The sequence below is a fragment of the Phacochoerus africanus genome, chromosome 3 (assembly GCF_016906955.1).
Source record: "Phacochoerus africanus isolate WHEZ1 chromosome 3, ROS_Pafr_v1, whole genome shotgun sequence".
In the NCBI taxonomy this organism is placed as follows: domain Eukaryota; kingdom Metazoa; phylum Chordata; class Mammalia; order Artiodactyla; family Suidae; genus Phacochoerus; species Phacochoerus africanus.
In genome coordinates, this window is record NC_062546.1 from 165,406,930 (window position 1) to 165,430,919 (window position 23,990).

General features: G+C 38.6%; 1 protein-coding gene across 1 annotated transcript in view; it reads right to left on the bottom strand.

The window, feature by feature from the left end:
* DNAH7 (dynein axonemal heavy chain 7) overlaps nucleotides 1-23,990 on the bottom strand; it is a 275,667-nt gene that overhangs the window by 183,893 nt on the left and 67,784 nt on the right. The window contains exons 15-18 of the mRNA XM_047773110.1: nucleotides 16,631-16,855; nucleotides 14,362-14,508; nucleotides 12,243-12,928; nucleotides 9,838-10,024 (exon numbers count right to left, since the gene is read on the bottom strand). Of these exons, the coding sequence (XP_047629066.1) occupies nucleotides 9,838-10,024; nucleotides 12,243-12,928; nucleotides 14,362-14,508; nucleotides 16,631-16,855 (1,245 nt within the window). The remainder of the gene's footprint in view (nucleotides 1-9,837; nucleotides 10,025-12,242; nucleotides 12,929-14,361; nucleotides 14,509-16,630; nucleotides 16,856-23,990) is intronic.

The window sequence follows — 23,990 nt, forward strand, 5'->3', positions numbered from 1 at the left end:
TACTTTCTATCTCCTAGAGAAGAAAAGGAATTATTAACTGCCATATTTTTTGGTTAAAGGAATAATTTTACAAATTTGATATGTCTTCTTTTGCTTCATAAGTATCACCACTCTCATCAGCTCAAATGACAACGTACTGGGTGATCTACATTTCCAAACCAAATGCCTGTGATATCAGGGCCTGAAACTTTAATTGGGGTACATAGAAAGAACATTCTAATTACTGCTGCCAGGATGCTTCGCAGAAAGCACACTTAATGGAATTAAGCTCAAGCCAGTTCAGTAAACTTCCAGAAGCATAAACTTCTTAATCAGAAATCCCTTGATGACAGAAAACTTGAAAGATCCTCATTAAACCTTTTAGGTGCTAAGAAAGGAAATGTTCACTGAGCCGACGTTTATGTTCCCTTACAACTTTCAGATCCTTGGACCTCCACCAAGAATTGAAAGTCTTTCAAGATGCAGGATTTTTCTAGGATTAATCCAGCACATAGGACTCAGTTATCTAAAACGGAATTTTCAGAGAGGCTTTTCAGAATAAACTCAGAATTCTTAGAAGTTGCAATAATTCAAGGATCAATCTCAATTTAATTATTCGTTCACTCACTCCACAAATATTTATGGAGAGCCTCTAACATGTCAGACACTGTTCTTAGTGTTTGGGCCACAACAGTGAACAAAACAAAGCTCCCAGCTTCCATGAGGAGACAGACTATAAATAACAATGATTAATAATTCATAAATCATATGGTAAGATAGAAGATGATGGACACTACAAATAAGAAAAGGGATGGGGATTGTCAGGAAAGGCAAAGGCAAGTCCCAGTCTGAAGAGGATGTTCAAGGTGAGCCTCTTGGAGTTCCCGTCGTGGCGCAGTGGTTAACGAACCCGACTAGGAACCATGAGGTTGCGGGTTCAATCCCTGCCCTAGCTCAGTGGGTTAAGGAGCCGGCGTTGCCGTGAGCTGTAGTGTAGGTTGCAGACGAGGCTCGGATCCCGAGTTGCTGTGGCTCTGGTGTAGGCTGGCGGCTACAGCTCCGATTCGACCCCTAGCCTGGGAACCTCCATATGCCATGGGAGTGGCCCGAGAAATGGCAAAAAGACAAAAAAAAAAAAAGTGAGACTCTTTTTCGCTTTTTAGGGCCATACCTGTGGTACATGGGAATTCCCAGGCTAGGGGTTGAATTGGAGCTGCAGCTGCCGGCCTTGGCCACAGGCACAGCAATGCAGAATCCAAGCCATGTCTGTGACCTACACCACAGCTCACAGCAATGCCAGATCCTTAACCCACTGAGTTAGGCCAGGGATTGAACCCATGTCCTCATGGATACTAGTCAGGTTCATTTCTGCTGAACCACAGCAGAACTCCTGAGGTGAGCCTCTTTATAAGGGTAATATTCAAAAAAAGACTTCAAGGAAGCAAAAGCATTAATTAGCTCCTCAGATATTTAGAGGTACAGCCTTTCAGGAATAGGGTCCAGTCAGTGCAGAGGTTCTAAGGCAGAGTGTATTTGGCATGTGTGATTAAAAAAAATAAGAGAAGCCAGTGTGGCTCGAATAGAGTAAGTAAGGTGGAAAGTTATAAGAATGGAGAGGTAAAAGGGTAGAGAGAGTAAATCAAGAACTTCCTGGAGTTCCCATCATGGCACAGTGGTTAACGAATCCGACTAGGAACCATAAGGTTGCGGGTTCGATCCCTGCCCTTGCTCAGTGGGTTAACGATCCGGCGTTGCCGTGAGCTGTGGTGAAAGTTGCAGACGCGGCTTGGATCTCGCGTTGCTGTGGCTCTGGCGTAGGCTGGCAGCTACAGCTCCGATTCGACCCCTAGCCTGGGAACCTCCATATGCTGCGGGAGCGGCGCAAGAAATGGCAAAAAGACCAAACAAACAAACAAACAAACAAACAAAAAAAACCTTCCTGTTCAATGAAACCATTGATGTGTCCCATACAGAATCATTTCTCCCCTGGACACTAAAATATTTCAACTAGCAAAACCAAAAGTTGGGAAGCAAAATTGTTGTATTTTATTGGGGGAATTGGTGCAAAAGTGTCACTGTCATTTTTCACTCCTTACTTCCCAGACCCATGTAGTCTGCCTAGGGAAGAACCTTTTTATTCGGAGCTGGTTTAAGAACATATGCGATATATCCTCTAGAACTTCACTCCAAACTCACCAACAATTTTCTTCCTGCTGGTATAACAACTGAGTCTTCAACATGAGACATTCCACTTTTTATAAGGTCAATGCTCACATGAGGACCAGTAAATCATCTGAGTATCAGTCAATCGCCTCATTTCCTTGGTAATGTGAGTTCCTTGGCAGAAGCAATGTTGTGTGGAAACTGTGACAATAAGTCATTCAGTAAGTCAATGAATGACACTGTTGGCAGAAACTTGGGATAAGAAAGGAAAATCCATCTGGTACAGACTAATCACAAATCACTGACCCCTTTTCGGTTGAAAAAGGTCCACTGCATTTGATTCCTTCTAAATGACTGCCTGGTCCCTTCAGGCATGGTCCTGTATCAGAAGCACTGTGTTAGTTTCCCCTGTTGGCAGCTTGGGCACTTAGCATTGTTGGGTAAGGGATAGTCCATGATGACAAGTCCTTCCCTAAGTCCTAAACTCTGCTTTGCAGTGCTGTCTTTTTTTTTTTCTTTTTTTTGGGGGGCTGCATCCATGGCATATGGAAATTCTAAAACTAGGGGTTGAATCAGAGCTGTAGCTGCCAGCCTACACCACAGTCATAGCAATGCTGGATCCAAGCCATGTCTGTTACCTATACTGCAGCTGACAGCAACACTGGATCCTTTAATCCACTGAACGAGGCCAGGGATTCAACCCGCATCCTCATGGATTCTAGTTGGGTTTGTTACCACTGAGCCACGACGGGAACTCCGGTTTTATTTCTTTTTATGTCTAACATTTATTTAAGTTGTGCCCACTAGAAGGATTTCCTTCAATAATACCTTTTTAGGCCACCCCTGAAAAGGAGGCTGTAATTTCTACTTCTGGATGATGGGAGCATACTTTGCAGAAACACTTATAGATCAGTCTTTGATTTTTTTAAATTATATCAAGGATTTTCTGGCATTTCAATTTCATATAGGTAGGACATCATGGAAGACAGGTTTTGGTCATAAAAGCAATTGAAACCATCCCCATCTCCCTGACTAGCACATAGAAACAAGATCTCTGGCAAGTATACTCACATCAGCGCAGTTGACTCCATCTAACTTAGGTTCTCCCTAGACCAGCACCATTACAATACATACTGCTGATTTTCCTTAGGATTCTGACAAGGCTTCTGGCAAGAGAGGCTCTGCAGTGTGAGGATCAGCATACTCAAGTCAATCAAATCCACCCAAATGTCCCCATTCCTGGTTCTCACTATCCTGCTGTTTCCAAATAAGTAAATTGCCTTTCACATAACATATCTGGCAAGGCTGTGAATTACATTACACTGTAATTTGGCAACCCATTGCATCAGAATCCATAACTAACTTTTGGCTATGTCACGCTTGTAGCTATGAGAATTAAAAGGCTCTCTGAGGGCAATCACAGAAGCACCTTAGTCCTCTGACTACATTTTGAGCAGAGAATTTGCACCCTGAATAATGCCATTTCTTTAATGTCTCCAGGGCTTTAGAAAAAACTGTCAACTGCACATCACTTGTATTTCAAATTTGTACTGTATTAACTTATCCCAGCATCCACTTGGTCCACCAAAGCATTGCCTGTAAAATAGACTCTTCATTCCAGGACACCATGATTTAAATAAGTGAGTTTTGTGCAGCATGCCAGGTACAACCAAGGTTTCATTTTAAAAATAGTAACTAGATTTTCACTATCCTAAAACCCAACTGGGTCATATAAACAATCCTAGATCCCGTCTTTGAGGTTGTGATATCTTTTTTCAGAGATCAGTGAAGAATTTGTCTGGGTAAATAAGCAAAAAAGAAGTTTAATACAAGGAATTAAGTGATTACAAAATCACAGGAAGGTCTAGAGGTGCACACTCCAGGCTGGAGTTCCAGGAAAGACAGCTGGAACACTGGGGAACTTATCTTCCAGGAGTGCTGCTACCTCTGCCCCAGTGAGGACAAAGGATTCCACGACTGGAACCACTGTGTTCAAGAACATATTGTGGTGGCTGTGATCCAAGGATCAGAGAGAGGACCAGGAAACCGCCATCACACCACTTCTAAATACCCACAAAACTGGTCAAGAGACATTCAAGTCTGCTGGAAAAGAAAAAAATGTATCTGGAACAAGACAAGGATGCCCACTCTCACCACTTTTATTCAACATAGTATTGGAAGTCCTAGCCACAGCAATAAGACAAACACAAGAAATAAAAGGTATCCAAATTGGAAGAGAAAAGGTAAGATTGTCACTCTATGCAGATGATATGATACTATATTAGAAAACCCTAATAACCACACAAAAACTACTCAAACTGATCAATGAATTCAGCAAAGTAGCAGGATACAACATTAACATTCAGAAATCAATTACATTTATGTATACTAACAATGAAATATTACAAAAGGAATATAAAAATACAATATTTTTAAAAATCTTATCCCCCAAAATTAAATACCTAGGAATAAACCTGACTAAAGAGGTGAAAGACTTACATGCTAAGAACTATAAAACATTAATGAAGGAAATTAAAGAGGATTCAAAGAAATGGAAAGATATTCCATGCTCCTGGATTGGAAGAATTAATACTGTTAAAATGGCCATACTACCCAAAGAAATCTACAGATTCAGTGCAATCCATATCAAATTACAGAACATATAATTTTTTCAGAACAGAAAAAACAACCCCAAAATTTATTTCAAACCATAAAAGACTCAGAATTGCCAAAGCAATCCTGAGGGGAAAAAAAAATCAAGAAGGAGGGATAACTCTCCCAGACTTCAGACAATATTACAAAGCCACAGTCATCAAGAGAGTGTGGTACTGGTACTAAAACAGACATACAGACCAATGGAATAGAATAGAGAACCCAGAAATAAACCCAGACACCTATGGTCAATCAATCTTCAACAAAGGAGGCAAGAATATAAAATGGGAAAAAGACAGTCTCTTCAGCAAGTGGTGCTAGGAAAACTGCACAGCTGCATGAAAATCATGAAACTAGAACACAGCCTCATACCGTGCACAAAAATAAACTCAAAATATCTTAAAGACTTAAACATGAGATAAGACACCATCAAACTCCTGGAAGAGAACATAGGCAAAACATTCTCTGACATCAACCATACAAATGTTTTCTTAGGTCTGACTCCCAAGGCTACAGAAATAAAAACAAAAATAAACTAATGGGACCTAATCAAACCTAAAAGCTTTTGCACAGCAAAGGAAATTGTAAAAAAAAAAAAAAAAAAAAAAAAAAAAAAAAAAAGAAAAAGAGAAGAAAGAAAGAAAAGAAAAAAATCTACAGAATGTGAGAAAATAGTTTCAAATGATGCAACTGACAAGGACGTAATCTCTAAAATATATGAACAACTTACACAACAGCAAAAAAACCAAGAACCCTATCAAAAAATGGTCAAAAGAACTGAATAGACATTTTTCTAAAGGTATACTGATGGCCAACAGGCACATGAAAAAAAATGCTCAACATCGCTGATTATTAGAGATATGCAAATCAAAACTACTATGAGGTACCTCCTCACTTCAGTCAGAATGGCCGTCATTAACAAGTCAACAAATAATAAATGCTGGAGAGGGTGTGGAAAAAAGGGTACCCTCTACACTGTTGGCGGGAATGTAAATTGGCACAACCACTATGGAAAACAGTATGGAGGTTCCTCAAAAAATTAAATATAGAATTAACACACGACCCAGCAATCCCAATCCTGGGCATATATCCAGACAAAATTTTCATTGAAAAAGATACATGCACCCACATGTTCACTGCAGCACTATTCACAATAGCCAAAACATAGAAACAACCTCAATGTCCATCGACAGATGAATGGATTAAGAAGTGTGGTATATATACACAATGGAATACCATTCAGCCATAAAAAAGAACATAATAATGCCATTTGTAGCAACATGGATGGAACTATAGACTCTCATACTAAGTGAAGTAAGTCAGAAAGGGAAAGACAAATATCATATGATTTCACTTATATCTGGAATCTAATATATGGCACAGATGAAACTACCTACAGAAAAGAAAGAAACTCATTGACTTGGAGAATATACTTGTGGTTGCTGAGGGGGAGGGGGAGGGAGTGGGATGGATTGGGAGTTTGGGGTTAGTATATGCAAACTACTGCATTTGGAGTAGATAACAATGAAATCCTGCTGTATAGCACAGGGAACTATATCTAGCCACTTGTTATGGAACATGATGGAGGATAGTGTGCGAAAAAGAATGTACATACATAATGTGTATGTATGAATGACTGGGTCATTTTGCTGTATAGCAGAAGTTGACAGAGCACTGTAAATTAACTGTAATAGAAAATAAAAATCTTTAAAAAAAAGAAAAAAAGTGAAGTGTCTATGACTTTGACAGCAGAAATAGCTAAAATGGCAAGAAGGTGGCCACCGTATGCCTTCCAAATCCCAAATGAGTGAACCTAATCTTTAAAATCAAATGTACTTCAGGGAAATGAAATGCTAAGGAGTCTGGGAGACTTGAGCTTTCCAGCTCACTGGAAAGAGGTGAGATGCTTAGTGCCAAGTGATCATATTTACTATAGTAAAAAAAAAAAGAAAAGAAAAAGAAAGATTCTTATGTATTTGGTCTCAGAAACAGGGAGAATGGTGTTCAAAATTATTGAGATGGGGTTAAACTACAGAAATAAAAGGTTTGGGAAGAAATTCAAGAGTGCCCTTTTCTGTCTTGCATGAAAAACAAAAGACATCCAACACAGATCAAAAATCGGTTTGGGGTACATGCAATATACATGATGCAAGATTATTCACTTCTTTGAACTGCAAATGATGAGAAATTCACTGGTCCTATATTAGGAAGGGGGCCCAAGAGAGTCCCTAGAGAAGGTTTTAGTACCTGTAAAGAGAGGAGGCTATTGTCTTCTCCACCTGAAGGTCTTCACCATCACCAGTGTATTGATCTGCTTCAGTGCTATCAGAGCAGGAAAAGAACCCTGGGAGAGGGTGGCACGGTGTGATGACCAGGTGAAGGAGGGGCAAAGACCACGTGCTCAAGGTTACTTAGAGATGGAGCCCACCTTGCTACAGACCCAAGTTGAGATTAAGGGCCATAGACCTGTGAAATACTGTTGTACCAAGGGGAGAAAGACAAACCTGTGAGAGGAATGTGGCAAAAGCCACTGTTGGTAGGTCATTTTGAAGAAGCAGCCAAACCTGGCAGGGGATGACCACGTTTAGAGGAGATGCTTAAGATAAGAGTCGCTCAGAAGCTGCAGCTTGTTGGGGTCTTCATCTGTCCACACTGAGTTAATCTGCAGACGTCACCTGTCTACAACTGGTCTAAAAGCTTGACTAGTTGTGATGACCAACAGTAAAGGCACAGTTCATGGGCACCACTGACAGGAGGTTACCACCTTACAATGACACCCAACAGAAATAACAACCAATTTAGCTGAATCAGTTACATGGGAAAATTCTCTCTCCCTGCCCCTCCCTCTTCCTACTTTTCTCACCTTCCCCTGCCTTTATCATTCTCTTTACCTCTTCCCTGTCCCAGTAGGAGCACGGGAATGAGAGCACAGTCCCCACCGCCCCAACCCCCAATGAAGCCTCGGGTTTACCTGCTCTAAGGGGAGAAGAATTGCTCAGAGTAGAACATAAGATCAAGGTTCTGAAACAGACACAGCTTAGTCTTCCAAGGCCAAACTATCTTAATAACCAAAGGTGACTGGAAAATTCTGGAATTACCCTGAAAGGTCAACAAAGGAGCATTCACTAGTGAGAAACAGCCTTTAGCCAAGCGTATTTGGGAGCAGGTTCCCAAACATAAAATTATTTAATGTTTATGCCTTAAGGAACCAAGATAACCTCAACCAGGCCATTTATATTATTAACAATATCATTTACATTCTATTTTTAACCTCTGAGCCTTTTTCTCTTGGCATAGTTCTAAAAGAACATTTAATAGGAATCCCTACAACTGAGAGTGATGCTCTTTGTACCAAGCACTTAATCTAGCCGCCTCTACTACACAGGTCATCCTCATTAGCTTTCCTGAGAGAATAAGGATTTACATTTATTTTCAAAGCTTTGGAGAGTACAGACAAAAGCTGTCCTGAATACTAACATATTGAGAAAAAGAATATGTAAAGCCAGTTGAGGAAGATAATCAAGCCTTGTAGCAAAAGTAAAGGAAGTGTCATCCAAAGAAAACTGTTTATTTGGGAATGAGAGTAAGCAATGCTTTTTTTGTTACTATGTTTTTAATTCAGTAGCTTTATAGAACTGAAAATCTTTCTCCTTTATTTACCAGTCCCAGCCTCGCTGTTCTTTCCTAGGCATTGAACTATCTCTAAAATTTCCTTAGCAATGTGGACTTTGAAGAGTTTTTTGATAGAATGCCAAAAGAGGAAATTTGATTAACTTTTAAAATTATATTAACTAGGAGAATGCAAGCATCTCCTTTTTTCTCTGTTGGGCAACCAAAAATTCTACTTCATACACTTTCAAACAAAAATGTATACATGTTGTAAGGGTTTTGCCTGTTGTAAGGAAACAATATAGGAAAGACTAAATTCATAAAACAAATTAGAAATGAGTAAATTATTGCAAAGTGACTCCTCACCAGTAGGTCTTTTAAATATGGAATTCCAGTGTGATTAATTCTAGAAAAGTTTGGTTTATACAAAATCTTTGTTTCAAGTATTACTGCATAAAACAAATAAAACATTAAATAAAAAGACCTCTGCCTACAATATTGACAACATTGTAAGTCAACAGTACTTCAATAAAATTTAAATTAAAAAAAGACCCATGTCAATATTACTCACTATTTTTCTATCAAATCAAATAGGTGACATTGATACAGTATTATCAGGATTTAGAGTTAGTCACAACTTTCAAAGTTTAAATAATAAAAATATGCATATTTCCATTTTAGAGTAGAAAAAGTTTAACACTCTTCCTATCTTACAATTTTCTATTTGATCAAAACACCAATGGAGAAGTTTACATTCATTTAATGGAATAATTTAGTAACTAATATTTCTATTTTAGTCTTAATTTCCACTAATGCACAAACCATGCTTTGCAGGTAGGTTTGTTTATTTAAAATAAATGTCTTTTGAACTGAATAAAAATCATGCCTTTTTCAGAGTTACTGGGTTTTATTAAACTCCCTCAATTTAAATTTTAAGTTCTCCACGGTATTTGTGTGTTGATTGATTGATTTAGAGATTGCATTTTGTTTGTATTTATTGGGCTCTTTAGATACATTGATCTTTGCAGCTCTTTTCTTTTTAGCTTCCCACAGAGAAACTTGTTGACTGAGTGGCTGGCATGTTGACATTTTCCCACCACAGTGCATTTCATTGGAGGTGCAACCCACAACAAGGGAGTCAGAGAATAAATGGGAGAGCACGTGCTGAGTATAGTGTCTTCCTACCAAAGCATCTGGTAGGAGCCACTGCTAGAACTTGTCATTAAATAATGCAAATTCAACTTGGACCTCAAGAAGTAATCAGGACAAAATATCTATTTTCCTTTTGATGTTTCTTGCTCCTGACATTCTAAAATAATAACTGAAAAAGAAGCCTATGTGGGAAAAAAGACAATGGCTTTTTTGGTTTGTTCTGGAAACAAAAATTATTTCACTTCAACAAAATAATCCCATTCTCAGAGATTTTTTACCTACTTGTGTGACACTCTTCATTATATCTCTCCATGTTTTATCCACAGTTGTAAATCGTCTGCTTTCCTCAGGCATTTGAGACATAATGTCCGGAGAACTAAAAATGGGCTCCAAATACAGCCATGTGGCTTGGACCTTGAGCCATTCATCCAGAATTTCCTGAAGCAGCAAAAGTTTGCCCTCCCATTCCCTGAGAAGCAAAACACAGTGGCTCTTATCAACAGCAAACTAAGCAGTGTTTCAGATGATAAAACTCAAAACCGTGACTACACGGTCAACCTTGTATGAAAGGTTGTTATTCCAATTTCCATTCATCTACCCACAATCAAAGGTAAATCACTAGATTTTTCTACAAAATCAATTTCTAAATAACATGTAGGTATATTTACCTGTTAAGATATACCTATCTAAAAATGGGCTGGTTTCTGTATATGTCATAGTTATAAACCTTTCTGCAATCCAATCCCAGGACCAGAGGGAACACATTAAAAAATGAGATTTTGGAAATGGTGATGGTGTTCTCAATCAAGGGCGCTCTGAACTTCTTAGGAAAGCTAATTACATCCAAGATTCATTTCCTTTATCATTCATCTATTTTTTTTTCCTTTAAAAAAATTTAGGCCCATTAAGGCTTTATTTTCAGAATAAAACATTTCAATTCAGAACATGTAACTGGCATTTAAAGAAAAATCTACAGAAATTTAAATACATAGTGTGGCATTCCCAAGAAGGAAGCATTTTTGAGTGTTCAATATTATCAGATCATTTCTAAATAGGGAACACAAAAATGATAACTTGATTTCATCAAGAATATTATAATTACAGTATTAACTAACAATTTTATAAGCATAGTTCTAAGGTCTCTGTGTTTGCTCCTATGCCTAGAAGGCGGAGTCCAGAGTATATTATCTATTTACCAGTAGAGAGACTAAGGTATATAGAGCTAAGTTACTGGTTCAAGCTCACTCGACTAATGAAAAACAGAGCCACATTTGAACCCAGACAGCTGTAACCACTATGCTATACAACATAGCCATAAAGAAGAATGATGGTTAATGGCAACAAAACTTAGAGATGGGATGGCTTTATGTGTAGATTGATGTATTACTCATCATTTGTAGGTGGTGATCTGTAACTTTTGATCATTAAAACCAATAAATGTATATAGGAGTTCTAAAAGTCCCAGGCATTTTTAAATGTCTTTCTAACATACCTTTCTTTTCATGTTGATGAATAAATTTGCCTCTGCTTTCTTCTGATGCTCTTCCCCCTTCCCCCATCAAAGCCCAGACTAAGGAAGAAAACTTCTCACTAGCTAATGATCTTATGCATATCCTTAAACATAGACTCTTTTTGTTTGTTTTGGCTTTTGAGGGCTGCACCCACAGCATATGGAGGTTCCCAGGCTAGGGGCCGAATCACAGCCACAGCTGCCGGCCTATGTCATAGCCACAGCAATGCAGGATCCAAGCCACATCTACGACCTACACCATAGCTCACGGCAATGCTGGATCCTCAACCCACCATGTGAGGCCAGAGATTGAACTCACAACCTCGTGGTTACTAGTAGGATTCATTTCCACTGTGCCACAACAGCAACTCCCTAAACATAGAATCCAGATATACCACTTTCAGGGAAGTTCAAAATCTACTCTTGATGAGCCACTGGAGCAAGCTGGGCAGGAGGCAGAGCAATCAGAGACTGAGCCAATGGCAACAACTGAGGATGCTCAAATTTAGGATGCCATATCAATAGCCAGAGGCCGATACCACCAAGCAGCTAGCTTTCTCTTGCCATGCAAATTCACACTGATGAAAGGCAGTCTGATTTGGATTTACATTTTTTTAAGGTAAAATATAAACTGCTTAACACAAATTACAAAAGTTGAAAAAATTGACAGGATAAAGGTCAGATTTAATCAACTGCAACAGATGCTTAAGATTCCAGACTAGAATCATAGTTTCATTCTTTTGTACTTACCTAGCCATCCTTCATGTATATGAGTGGAAATTACAACAGACTTTCAGGGATCATCTATAACCAACTAATTAGTATGTTTGGAAAATCACTTATCTTTAGTTTTATAGTTTATATGTTCATAGGCATGAGCTTTTTTTGAGTCATATATATGTGTGTGTTTATATATATATATATATATATATGTCATAAATATGCCCATATTTACTGTGGGCAATAAAAATAAGTATGTGGAGGCTGACTCTACTATATTTGTTGAGAATATAGATGACATCAAAAGTTTTAGGTCTTGTCCCCAAAACAATAAAAGTTCTCATTCCTTACAATGAAACATTTAAAATATTAGGTATGAAGTACAGAATCAATTTTCAAAAAGAACTGTGTATTATATACAAGTGATGATTTTGGTAACAAGGTTTAAACACTTTACCTCATTTGTTTTTCATAAGGCTTAATGAAAGGAGATCCTCGCATAGTTTGTGTTTTAATAATGTGGTCATCCAACAGCATCTGAATTTCATCAACTGATGACAAAATAAATGTCCCAGTTTCTCTATAAGGAAGAATGACAAATTCCATTGCATCCCATTCATTAATCATCTTCTCCATGGCCTTTTCGAGAGAATACTCTTTGCTAGCTGCTTCACTGATCCCTTCAAACCTATCTAAATATGGTTCCAGATTCATGTCTAAGAAAGAGAAGACAGTGGAATCATCTGCTGGCTGCAGGGGGTAGCCCACGATGCTGGACATGGCCTCCCAATGCCTGGGGCGCAACCCAGGATTACAAATCACTTGAATGAGAGGAATGTGCTGCTTGAAATCTTCCACCTTTGCTCTTACTTTTTTTGTCATTGCCAGTGCATTTGGAGAATCATGGAAGGTTTTCTCCAGCTTATAGAGTCCTCGCCAGTAATTTCCAACATCTGTTTCTACCTGGTCTGGATTCACCTTGTGATAGGGCCCTTCTGTCCAAGCTCTATATTTGGTGCTAAATTCTACAGATGTTTCATAGAGACGCAGATAAGGGTTCAAACCATCTTGGATTTTTTTACGTTGAGGATATATTGATGGTAGCCAACCAAATGCCTCCTCTTCAGCATTAAACTGCTCAATCTGGAAGGACAAGTATTAAATACATTATTCTGAAAGTGAATGATATTCGAAATTAAGTTTTTCAAAATATCAAATTTGACCCCCAAACCTTTTATTAAGCCTTAAAATTAAACTTAAATTAGGTCATAACTAGATAAACTGAGCAGTAATCTCTCTTTCCTATGCATTTTGTTTGTTTTTGCTTTTACTATTTCTTTTTTATTACAGTTTCCAGAGAACAATGACTGGTTAAGTTAGTTAAAACAGTAACTTTATATATATAAAGAAGTATCTGCCCATCTACATATTCTGAGGATATAGCTTCGTTGAGTAATTAACAAGAACTTAAGTACTTTTAATAAACACATCGCTGTCTTAGGTACCATGGAAAACAGAAAAAAGTATATTTCAAACTATCAATTCCAAGTAGTCAGTAATCCAGCTGGGGAGTTAAGTACCAATTATTTAATAATATAAGGCAATAGAATAAATATCTTAGAGCAGTAGACATTCAATACATAATGAACAGTATTATTTTAAAAAATACTCTCCCTCAGAGACAAGAGAGCCTGCTGAAATACTGCAATCACAGATGCTTCTGTTGATAAGCTAGGTCTTGAAGATAAGTAGGATAAGAAAGGCAAAGAAAGCATTAATTTCCTCTTAGTTTATAGTAAAGTTATAAGAATGTGGGCGATATAAAGGAGAAATCTATAGAGTTGAAAAGAGTGAGCTAGATATATAAATTATGAAGGTTACTTAAAATTTCAGTGCCATCAGTTTTTAAAAATCTCTAATTTCTCTCAACACATATTTACAAATATGTTGATTATTATAAATTATTTAATTCCCTGAACTAGATCCCCAAAATCTAGCAATATATAGAAAAGGTAGAGCATCATAATATGGTCTGTTTTCATATTTCCCCTTTTTATAAAAAATGCAGTTAAAAATTTCAAGCATCTCACATGGCAAAGGGTATGGCTTTTCTCTATCCAGCTTCTAATAAGAACGCTGATTTCTAAAATAGTGGTATTGGAAACAAAGTGCCTTGATGGAAGAAAATAGTGGGCTTAATTTAAAAATATGGCCATCAAATATAAACTGGCTTCCATGAAGATGGGAAAACAAAACAGTAACCAGGCCCTATGACATAATGTAAATGACCAAATGGCACAAAATCAAACTTAAGAGTTATATTTCCATCTGCTTTCTATCTTTAAAACGAAAGATGAAAGTCACTAAACTGTTATCACTACCAATAGAAAACAGCAATGCTGCTCTGCCTTGAAGCACATCTGTAAAATCCACTTATGTCATTTATGTTAATCGCTAATTCAATGCAGTTAAGCTCTTTTACTTGACTCCATTTCTTAAAGGTAGATACACAGTCCAAATTCAAATGTTCTTTCTGTTGAACTAATTCATCCTCTTTAGGAATTTTAAAATCCTACCTTATCTGCTGCTAAATCCAACTTTCCATTCAGTGTTTGTGCCTTTTTCAGGTATCGCTGTACATCCTGAAGGTCTCCAAATGAGTAAAATTCTTCTGACTGTTTAGCATAACTCTCCAATTCCTCCACAAACCGTTCACACCGTAACTAATAAAAAAAAAATTTCTTTGCTGTTACTGTTTTTAAGAGCAAAACTCCCTAGGTACCAAGAGAAGATTTTACTATTTGTAAGGGTTATCAGAATTATTATTATTATATTTTATCACTGGTAAAATATAAAGAAAGGGATGATCTGGAAGATGACAGGGATCCAAAACATATAGAACTTTTAAGAGTCAGGATTTAAATCAATGGATCAAGATTCCTGTAATTCACAAATTAGAGAACGTTTACCCTTGTATCATCAATGTAGGGAATTTCTGACATTTATGAAATGAATACGAACGCGTTAAACAAGGTATTCCTTCGTACACTAATGAAATATAAGCACTTGAAAAAAATCTCCTAATAATCTAGTATGGAGCTAAAAGTGAACCCTAATTTTTTAAGGACTGTAAAAGTATATGCAGTGTTTTTACAAGCAACGGGGAAAAACAGAATTTCTTTAACTGTGTTCTGATTTTCAGATATCTCCTCAATTAGAGTGCTAAAATAATGTGTCCCAAGGTTCTTTTCCTTGTCCTATGGGCTCTCTTCATCAGAAATAAGTAAATAAATCCAGATATAAACACCTAAAAACTATATCCTAGTATAAAACAGGTGTGTGTGTTTTTTTAATGAGAAAATCATACAAAATTATCATTGGTAAGGCACTCCATATTAAACGGCTCTTTAAAAAGAAGCTCTTAATGAAATATTCAGAAGTCAAATCTAGGTTATTCAAAAATGGATTTCATATTTTATATATTATCTAGGTTGACATCTTTCCTCTTTTCTTTCGTTTCCTGGCCAATTTATTGCTCTGGCCCAGAGGGGGAAGGAAAACGAGAGGAAAAATTCATCAACATTATGTGTCATTTGTAGAATGGTATACATTCCAACAAAGTATACATACCTCTGGGCCACCTAGAAATCTTCTAAATGTATATTATATTGGAGCATAAGCATTTAATAATATTCATGATATTTTCTATAGGTTTTTAAAAATTCTGAAATGGCCTGAATGTAAAACAGAGATAAAGACTTATAGACTGACAGTTTAAAATTAGCATTTTTTTGTTTTAAGTTATAATTTATTCTCCAAACAACATACTCTGCCAATAAACTGTATTTGCTATGGTATGGTAGAAAGAAGCTAAAATTGCCATCAAAAATGGCTCTATCGGCTAACCTGAAACAAACCTCTTCACCTTCACCTGGGAACCCTTAGTCTCTTCATCTGTAAAGTGAGACTGAAAATACTGTGTCATTTATTCAGATAACAGCTATGAAGTACTCATAGCGTTTCTGTGCATCAGGCACTGTTTTAGCCAGTAGGCTGTAAATGGAGAGAAGGTAAAAGCGAACAGCCTTGCCATCAAGGAGCTAAGTGACTAATGGGGAGATAGATCTGAAAATAGCAATATAATGATCAGACAATTTTGCCCCGTAGAGCTGTGTTAAAAGTGTCATGGGCACAGAGGAGAAGCAGCACGGAGGTCTGACTAAAAGGGCTTCCCAGAAAGTCAACTGACTTTGCAAGATGGACAGACATGTATGCAGGTCAGTGGGGCGCTCCAGAGAGAAGAGGTGAAGGAGAGCAGGGACCAGAAGTTGTTTAGGGTTATTGAAAAGTCCAGAGCAAGGAGTAGGGAAAAGGAAGGTGATGAGGCTGGGCAGATAGACAAGGGAAGTCATAAACCATCTTACATGCAGGACACACACACAGAAAGCTTGAGTTATTGAACACTAGAGTGATGGTCCTGGGCAGAGTACTTAGATGAATTTGGTGACTATGAGTTGTGAAGGCACATCTCACCAAGGGAATTTTAACACTGAACAATGAAAATACAATAGCTCAAAAGAGTACTATAAACTGTTAACAATACTATAAATACTCTTTTTATTAATAGTCATTTGTGGAAAACATATTCAAATGTTTTCTGCTTGAAAAATCAAGAAATGATGCCACATTGATCCAATATGGGTACTGTCTTCTTCTAAGATTTATGGGAGGAGGGAGCTAAGATATATGAACTGTTAAAGAGAGGAGCTGATAACACTGCTTAAGAAATTAACACTTAAATATTTCCAGAAAATGGAAATAATTTAAAATATCTATGATGCCCACCTTAAGGCCTTCTTGATATTGTTCTGTTTTCTCTTTAATGATTTTCCTGTGTTCATCAAAAATTTCATCCATTCTTCCATACCACTGGAAGACATTATTATTTAGCCTAATATCTGCTGGTGAAAAGTTGGTACACTCAATGAGGAAGGCAAGACAATTTTTAGAATCCACCAATCTCTGTTCCAGTTCGATCATATCGACTGTCTCTACTTTCTGAATATAAGCCTGAGGGAAAACAAAAATTACAGGTAGCATTTTAATGAACACCTCATATCAAAAAACAACTTGTGGGGGGAGCTCCCATTGTGGCTCAGCAGGTTAAGAACCCGATAGTGTCCATGAGGATGCGGATTGGATTCCTGGCCTCACTCAGTGGGTTAAGGATCTTGTGTTGCCACAAAGTGTAGCATAGGTCACAGATGCAGCTTGGATCCAGTGTTGCCATAGCTGTGGTGCAGGCCATAGCTGCAGCTCCAATTCAAGCCCTAGGCCAAGAACTCCCATATGCTGAAGGTACGGCCATAAAAAGAAAAAAATAGATTAAGGAAATAATATTGTACAAATTATAATAGAGTCTTATGAGAAGTACAGGGGAGTGTAGCAGTCTGCTCATCTATCTCTAACATCTTTACTAAAAGAGCAGGGGCTAAAGCAGAAATATTAAACAACACTATAAAAGCACTGGAAAACCAAAGACTGATATGGGTTTTCTGGTTGATAAGAAGCATACAATCAGTGATATCATTTATTCTTTCATAATAACCTTGTAGGGCACCTATTATGTGCCTGGTACGGGCAATTTAGCGAGACAATTGAGGGCTTTCCCCACAGAGAGTTTATACTTTAGTGGAGGAGACAATTCATCCAATAACCACCATAACAAATGTAAAATTGCAAACTTGCAACAGACACCAGTATTGCAATACCTACTTATAAAAACTAAAATATAACTATAAACAAATTTTACAAGGAATGTGATAAATTTATATGAGGAAGACTACAGTACTTTATTGAAGGACATTTTAAAATTACCAGATAACTGAGGACAAGATGGCAGAGGAGTAGAGGGACACGCTCGCCCTCTCCCACAAACACAACAAAAAAAAGCACATCTACAGAATAAATGACTCGCACAGAACAGCAACCAATCACTGGCAGAGGAACCTAAACTCCAATAACGGCAAGAAGTTCGTGACATTACGGGGCAGAACGGGAGAAAAGAGGAGAGTGAGAGAAGGTGAATCCGAGCGGGACAGGCGCTCCCGAAAAGGAACTGTGGAGGAGAAAGGGATCCCGCACCCTGGAAAGTCACCTACACGGGGGAAAGATCAAACGAACCGGAGGAATCTCCAGATGCAGAGAAGAGTGTAGCAGTAAGTTGGAGTACGGAAAAGCCGATCAAGAACCGAACGGACCATCTGAACTACGGGCACAGTCACCAAAAATTGAGACGCCTGGGTGGGGGCTGGGCACCGAGTCCTCGGCTCCAGAGGTTAGTCCCCGGGCTGGAGGGGGGGCGGGGCGGAGTGGAAACTGCCTGGGAGGTCTAGAAACCATTTGACGGGGCAGAGACTGACTGGGAGACTAGAAAACAAAGCTGTCGCAAAGGAAGGGAGCAATACTCTAGGGGCGGGGAAGTGGAAAGCCGCATCAGAGGGAACCTGGGAAAGAGCCTGGTCTGCGTCCGTGCTGGGGAGGGGGGAGAAGAAGGGGTGGGTCCCCATGGAATACCCCTCATGCCACAGCAAGCTTACAGGCCCGCTAGCTAGCTGAAAGCTGTGCTTCCCAGTGCATCTCCTCCCCCCACCCCCGCCACCCCCTACACTCTCGCCGAACCTGGGGCTGCCTGCCATCCAGGAGGGCTGGCCTCAACAATTGCCTGAAGCCTACCACCGCAGGGGTTGTCCCTGCACAGGCCTGCCTGCCCTTTGGAGGGGCTACACTTCCGCAGAGTAGCACCAAACACCACCAGCCCCCGAGAAAAGGCCTGCAGCCCAGAAAAGCTAGAACAAGCCTAGCCAGGTAGTGAATAGATCTGCCTAATTCCCGGATGGTTTTTCTGAGTCAGGCTGCCCTGGGGAGGAGCCTCTTCGGTTTCCAATGGCCCTGCTACCCGCCCTAGCCCCCAGGGGGTGCCCTAGTGGATCAGCTGCATAGGACTGCCAGCTCCAGGCAGGACCCCCTGCAGCCCAGAAAAGCTGCAACAAGCCTGGCCAAGCCGGGAAAAGATCTCAGACGGGCCCAATACCACCAACCCCCTGCAAGAACCCCACAGCCTAAAAACACCAGAGCAAGCTCTGCATGACCAAGTGAAATCTGCTACCATCGTGGGTGTGGACCTCCCAGTCCTGTCTGCCCTCAGGAAGCCCTCCTTTGCTTCAAAGAGAACCCTGTTAGCCCCATCAACACTCCAGAAAAGCCACACTTGCCTCAAAAAATATTGACCAACATGCCAGCCCTCAGGAAATATTCCACGGCAGTGACAAGGCAAACACTGCCTGATAACGGAGAGTATAACTCCCTCAGGAGAAAGAAAACAGCAAGCAAGATGAAGAAGCTGAGAAACCACCCCCAGTCAAACCAACAGGAGAACTCACCCACAACAGTCAACAATGAAACAGATCTCAGCAGTCTGACAGACCTGGAGTTCAAAAGAGAAATAGTGAAAAATACTGAAGGAATTAAGAGAAGATAGGAAAGTAATGCAGATACCCTCAGAAAGGAACTAGAAAATATAAGGAGGAGCCAATGAAAAACTAGAACATATTCATTTGCAGAGATGCAAACTGACTAAGGGCAGTAAAAACCAGAATGAATATGCAGAAGAACGAATCAGTGATATGGAAGATAGAATAATGGAAATCACTCAATCCGGTCAACAGGCAGAAAACCGAATCAAAAAACTGGAAAGCGATATAAGAGACCTATGGGATAATATAAAGTGGGCCAATCTATGGATTATAGGTATTCCAGAAGGAGTAGAAAAAGATAAGGGGATGGAAAATATATTTGAAGAAATTATCGCTGGAAACTTCCCAAATCTAAAGGATACTGGGTTCAAGATACAAGAAGCACAGAGGGCCCCAAACAAACTGAACCCAAATAGACCCACACCAAGACACATCATAATAAAAATGGCAAAAGTTAGTGATAAAGAGAGGATCCTAAAGGCAGCAAGAGAAAAACAGAATGTTACCTACAAGGGAATCCCCATAAGATTATCAGCTGACTTCTCTACAGAAACACTACAGGCCAGGAGGGAATGGCAAGAGATATTTAAAGTGCTAAAAGGAAAAAATATGCAACCTAGAATACTCTATCCAGCAAGAATATCATTTAAAATAGAAGGGGAAATAAATTTTTTTTCCAACAAACAAAAACTTAAAGAATACAGCAACACAAAACCCAGGTTAAAGGAAATATTGAAAGGGCTTCTCTAAACCAAAAAGAAAGGAAGGAAAGGGAAGAAAAAAGAAAAAAAGAAAAAAAGAAGAAGAAGAACTAGGACTAGGGAAACTGCAATCAGAGAGCAGTCACTCAAATAAGCCAGCATACAGATTTAATCATGAACAGGCCTCAAACAAAATAAAATTAAAAAGGAAAAAAGAAAAAAGAGTCATCAAAACCATAAAATGTGGGCAAGGGATGTTAGGAAGTAAATAACCCTTTTGTTTGTTTGTTTGTATGTTTCTCTTCTTAATTTTAACATAGTAATGAAGTGTTTGAACTTACAGGACCATCAGGCTAAAACACACAATTATGGGAAGGGGTTAGCATACTTAAAAAACAGGGCAACCACAAGCCAAAACCAAATATTGCATTTGCAAAAAAATGAAAAAAAAAAACACTCAAGCAGATAATAACAGGAGACCATCCAACCAAAAAAAAAAAAAAAAAAGAAAGGAAGGAAGAATGGAGAACCATAGAATCAACTGGAACACAAGGTTCAAATGGCAATAAATAATCATCTATCAATTATCACCTTAAATGTCAATGGACTGAATGCCCCAATCAAAAGACACAGAGTGGCTGAGTGGATAAAAAGGCAAAAACCTTCAATATGCTGCCTACAAGAAACTCACCTTAGGACAAAAGATACATATACATTGAAAGTGAAAGGGTGGGGAAAAATATTTCACGCCAATAGACATGACAGAAAAGCGGGAGTCGCAACGCTCATATCAGACAAAATAGACTTTAAAACAAAAGACATAAAGAAAGACAAAGAAGGACTACTTAATGATTAAGGGATCCATCCAAGGAGACGATGTTACTATCGTCAACATATATGCCCCAAATACAGGAGCACCCAGATACATACAACAAATATGAACAGACATAAAGGGAGATATTGATGAGAATACAATCATAGTAGGAGACCTTAATACCCCCCTCACATCAATGGACAGATCCTCTAGACAGAAAACCAATAAAGCAACAGAGGTCCTAAAGGAAACAATAGAAAAGTTCGGCTTCATTGAGATCTTCAGGACACTACATCCAAAAAAAGCAGAAGACACATTCTTCTCAAATGCTCATGGAACATTCTCAAGAATCGACCACATCTTGGGACACAAAGCGAATCTCAATAAATTTAGGAGCATAGAAATTATCTCAAGTTATCTTCTCTGACCACAATGCCATGAAATTAGAAATCAACCATGGGAAAAGGAAAGAGAAAAAACCTACCACATGGAGACTAAACAACATGCTACTAAAAAACCAATGGGTCAATGAGGAAATCAAGAAGGAAATTAAAAACTACCTTGAAACAAATGATAATGAAGACACAACCGCTCAAAATCTATGGGATGCTGCGAAAGCAGTGCTCACAGGGAAATTTATAGCAATACAGGCCTTTCTCAAAAAAGAAGAAAGATCCCAAATGGACAACTTAACCCTCCACCTAAATGAATTAGAAAAAGAAGAACAAAAAAGTCCTAAAGTCAGCAGAAGGAAGGAAATGATAAAGATCAAAGAAGAAATCAATAAAATAGAGACTCAAAAAACAATAGAGAAAATTAAGAAAACCAAGAGCTGGTTCTTTGAAAGGTAAACAAAATTGACAAACCCCTGGCCAGACTCACTCAAAAGAGGAGAGAAAGAACCCAAATAACCAAAATTATAAATGAAAAAGGAGAAATCACAACGGATACAGCAGAAATACAAAAAACCATAAGAGAAGACTATGAACAACTATATGGCAACAAGTTTGACAATCTGGAAGAAATGGACAATTTTCTAGAATCTTACAGCCTGCCAAAACTGAATCAAGTAGAAACAGACCAACTGAACAGACTGATCACTAGAAATGAAATTGAAGAGGTCATAAAATCACTCCCTACAAATAAAAGTCCAGGACCAGATGGCTTCACAGGTGAATTTTATCAAACATATAAAGAGGAATTGGTGCCCATCCTCCTTAAACTCTTTCAAAAGGTTGAAGAAGAAGGAATACTCCCAAAGACATTCTATGATGCCACCATCACCCTCATTCCAAAACCAGACAGAGATACCACCAAAAAAGAAAACTATCGCCCAATATCATTCATGAATATAGATGTAAAAATTCTCAACAAATCTTAGCCCACCGAATCCAACAACATACCAAAAAAATTATACACCATGACCAGGTTGGGTTCATCCCAGGTTCACAAGGATGGTTCAACATACGCAAATCAATCAGCATCGTACACCACATTAACAAAAAAAAAGTCAAAAATCATATGATCATCTCAATAGACGCAGAAAAAGCATATGACAAAGTCCAACATCCATTCATGATCAAGACCCTCGCCAAAGTGGGTATAGAGGGAACATTCCTGAATATAATCAAAGCCATTTAGGATAAACCCACAGCAAATATAATCCTCAATGGGGAAAAACTGAATGCCTTCTCACTCAAATCTGGAACAAGACAGGGATGCCCACTCTCACCACTGCTCTTCAACATAGTTTTGGAAGTCCTAGCCACAGCAATTAGACAAACCAAAGAAATAAAAGGCATCCATATAGGAAGAGAAGAGAGAAAACTGTCACTGTATGCAGATGACATGATACTACACATAGAAAACCCTAAGGACTCAACCCCAAAACTACTTGAACTGATTCATAAATTCAGCAAAGTAGCAGGATAGAAGATTAACATTCAGAAGTCAGTTGCATTTCTGTATACCAGCAATGAAATATTAGAAAAGGAATACAAAAATACGATACCTTTTAAAATTGCACCTCACAAAATCAAATACCTCGGAATACACCTGACCAAGGAGGGAAAGGACCTATATGCCGAGAACTATAAAACTTTAATCAAAGAAATCAAAGAAGATGGAAAGAAATGGAAAGATATTCCATGCTCCTGCATTGGGAAAATCAATATTGGAAAAATGGCCATACTACCCAAAGCAATCTACACATTCAATGCAATCCCTATCAAATGACCCATGACATGTTTCACAGAACTAGAACAAACAATCCAAACATTTATATGGAACCACAAAAGACCCAGCATCACCAAAGCAATCCTGAGAAACAAAAACCAAGCAGGAGGCATAACTCTCCCAGACTTCAAGAAATACTACAAAGCCACAGTCATCCAAACAGTGTGGTACTGGTATCAAAACAGACACACAGACCCATGGAACAGAATAGAGAACCCGGAAATAAACCCTGACACCTATGGTCAATTCATCTTTGACAAGAGAGGCAAGAACATCAAACGGGAAAAAGAAAGCCTATTCAGCAAGCATTGCTGGGAAACCTGGACAGCTGCATGCAAAGCAAAGAAACGAGAACACACCCTCACACCATGCACACAAATAAACTCCAAATGGCTGAAAGACTTAAATAGAAGACAGGACACCATCAAACTCCTAGAAGAAAACACAGGCAAAACACTCTCTGACGTCAACATCATGAATATTTTCTCAGGTCAGTCTCCCAAAGCAATCGAAATTAGAGCAAAAATAAACCCATGGGACCTCATCCAACTGAAAAGCTTTGGCACAGCAAAGGAAACCCAAAAGAAAACAAAAAGACAACTTACAGAATGGGAGAAATCAGTTTCAAATGATGCAACCGACAAGGGCTTAATCTCTAGAATATATAAACAACTTATACAACCCAACAGCAAAAAAGCCAACCAATCAATGGAAAAATGGGCAAAAGACCTGAATAGACATTTCTCCAAAGAAGATATACAGATGGCCAGCAAACGCATGAAAAAATGCTCAACATCGCTGGTTATAAGAGAAATGCAAATCAAAACTACCATGAGATACCACCTCACACCAGTCAGAATGGCCATCATTCATAAATCCACAAATAACAAGTGCTGGAGGGGGTGTGGAGAAAAGGGAAC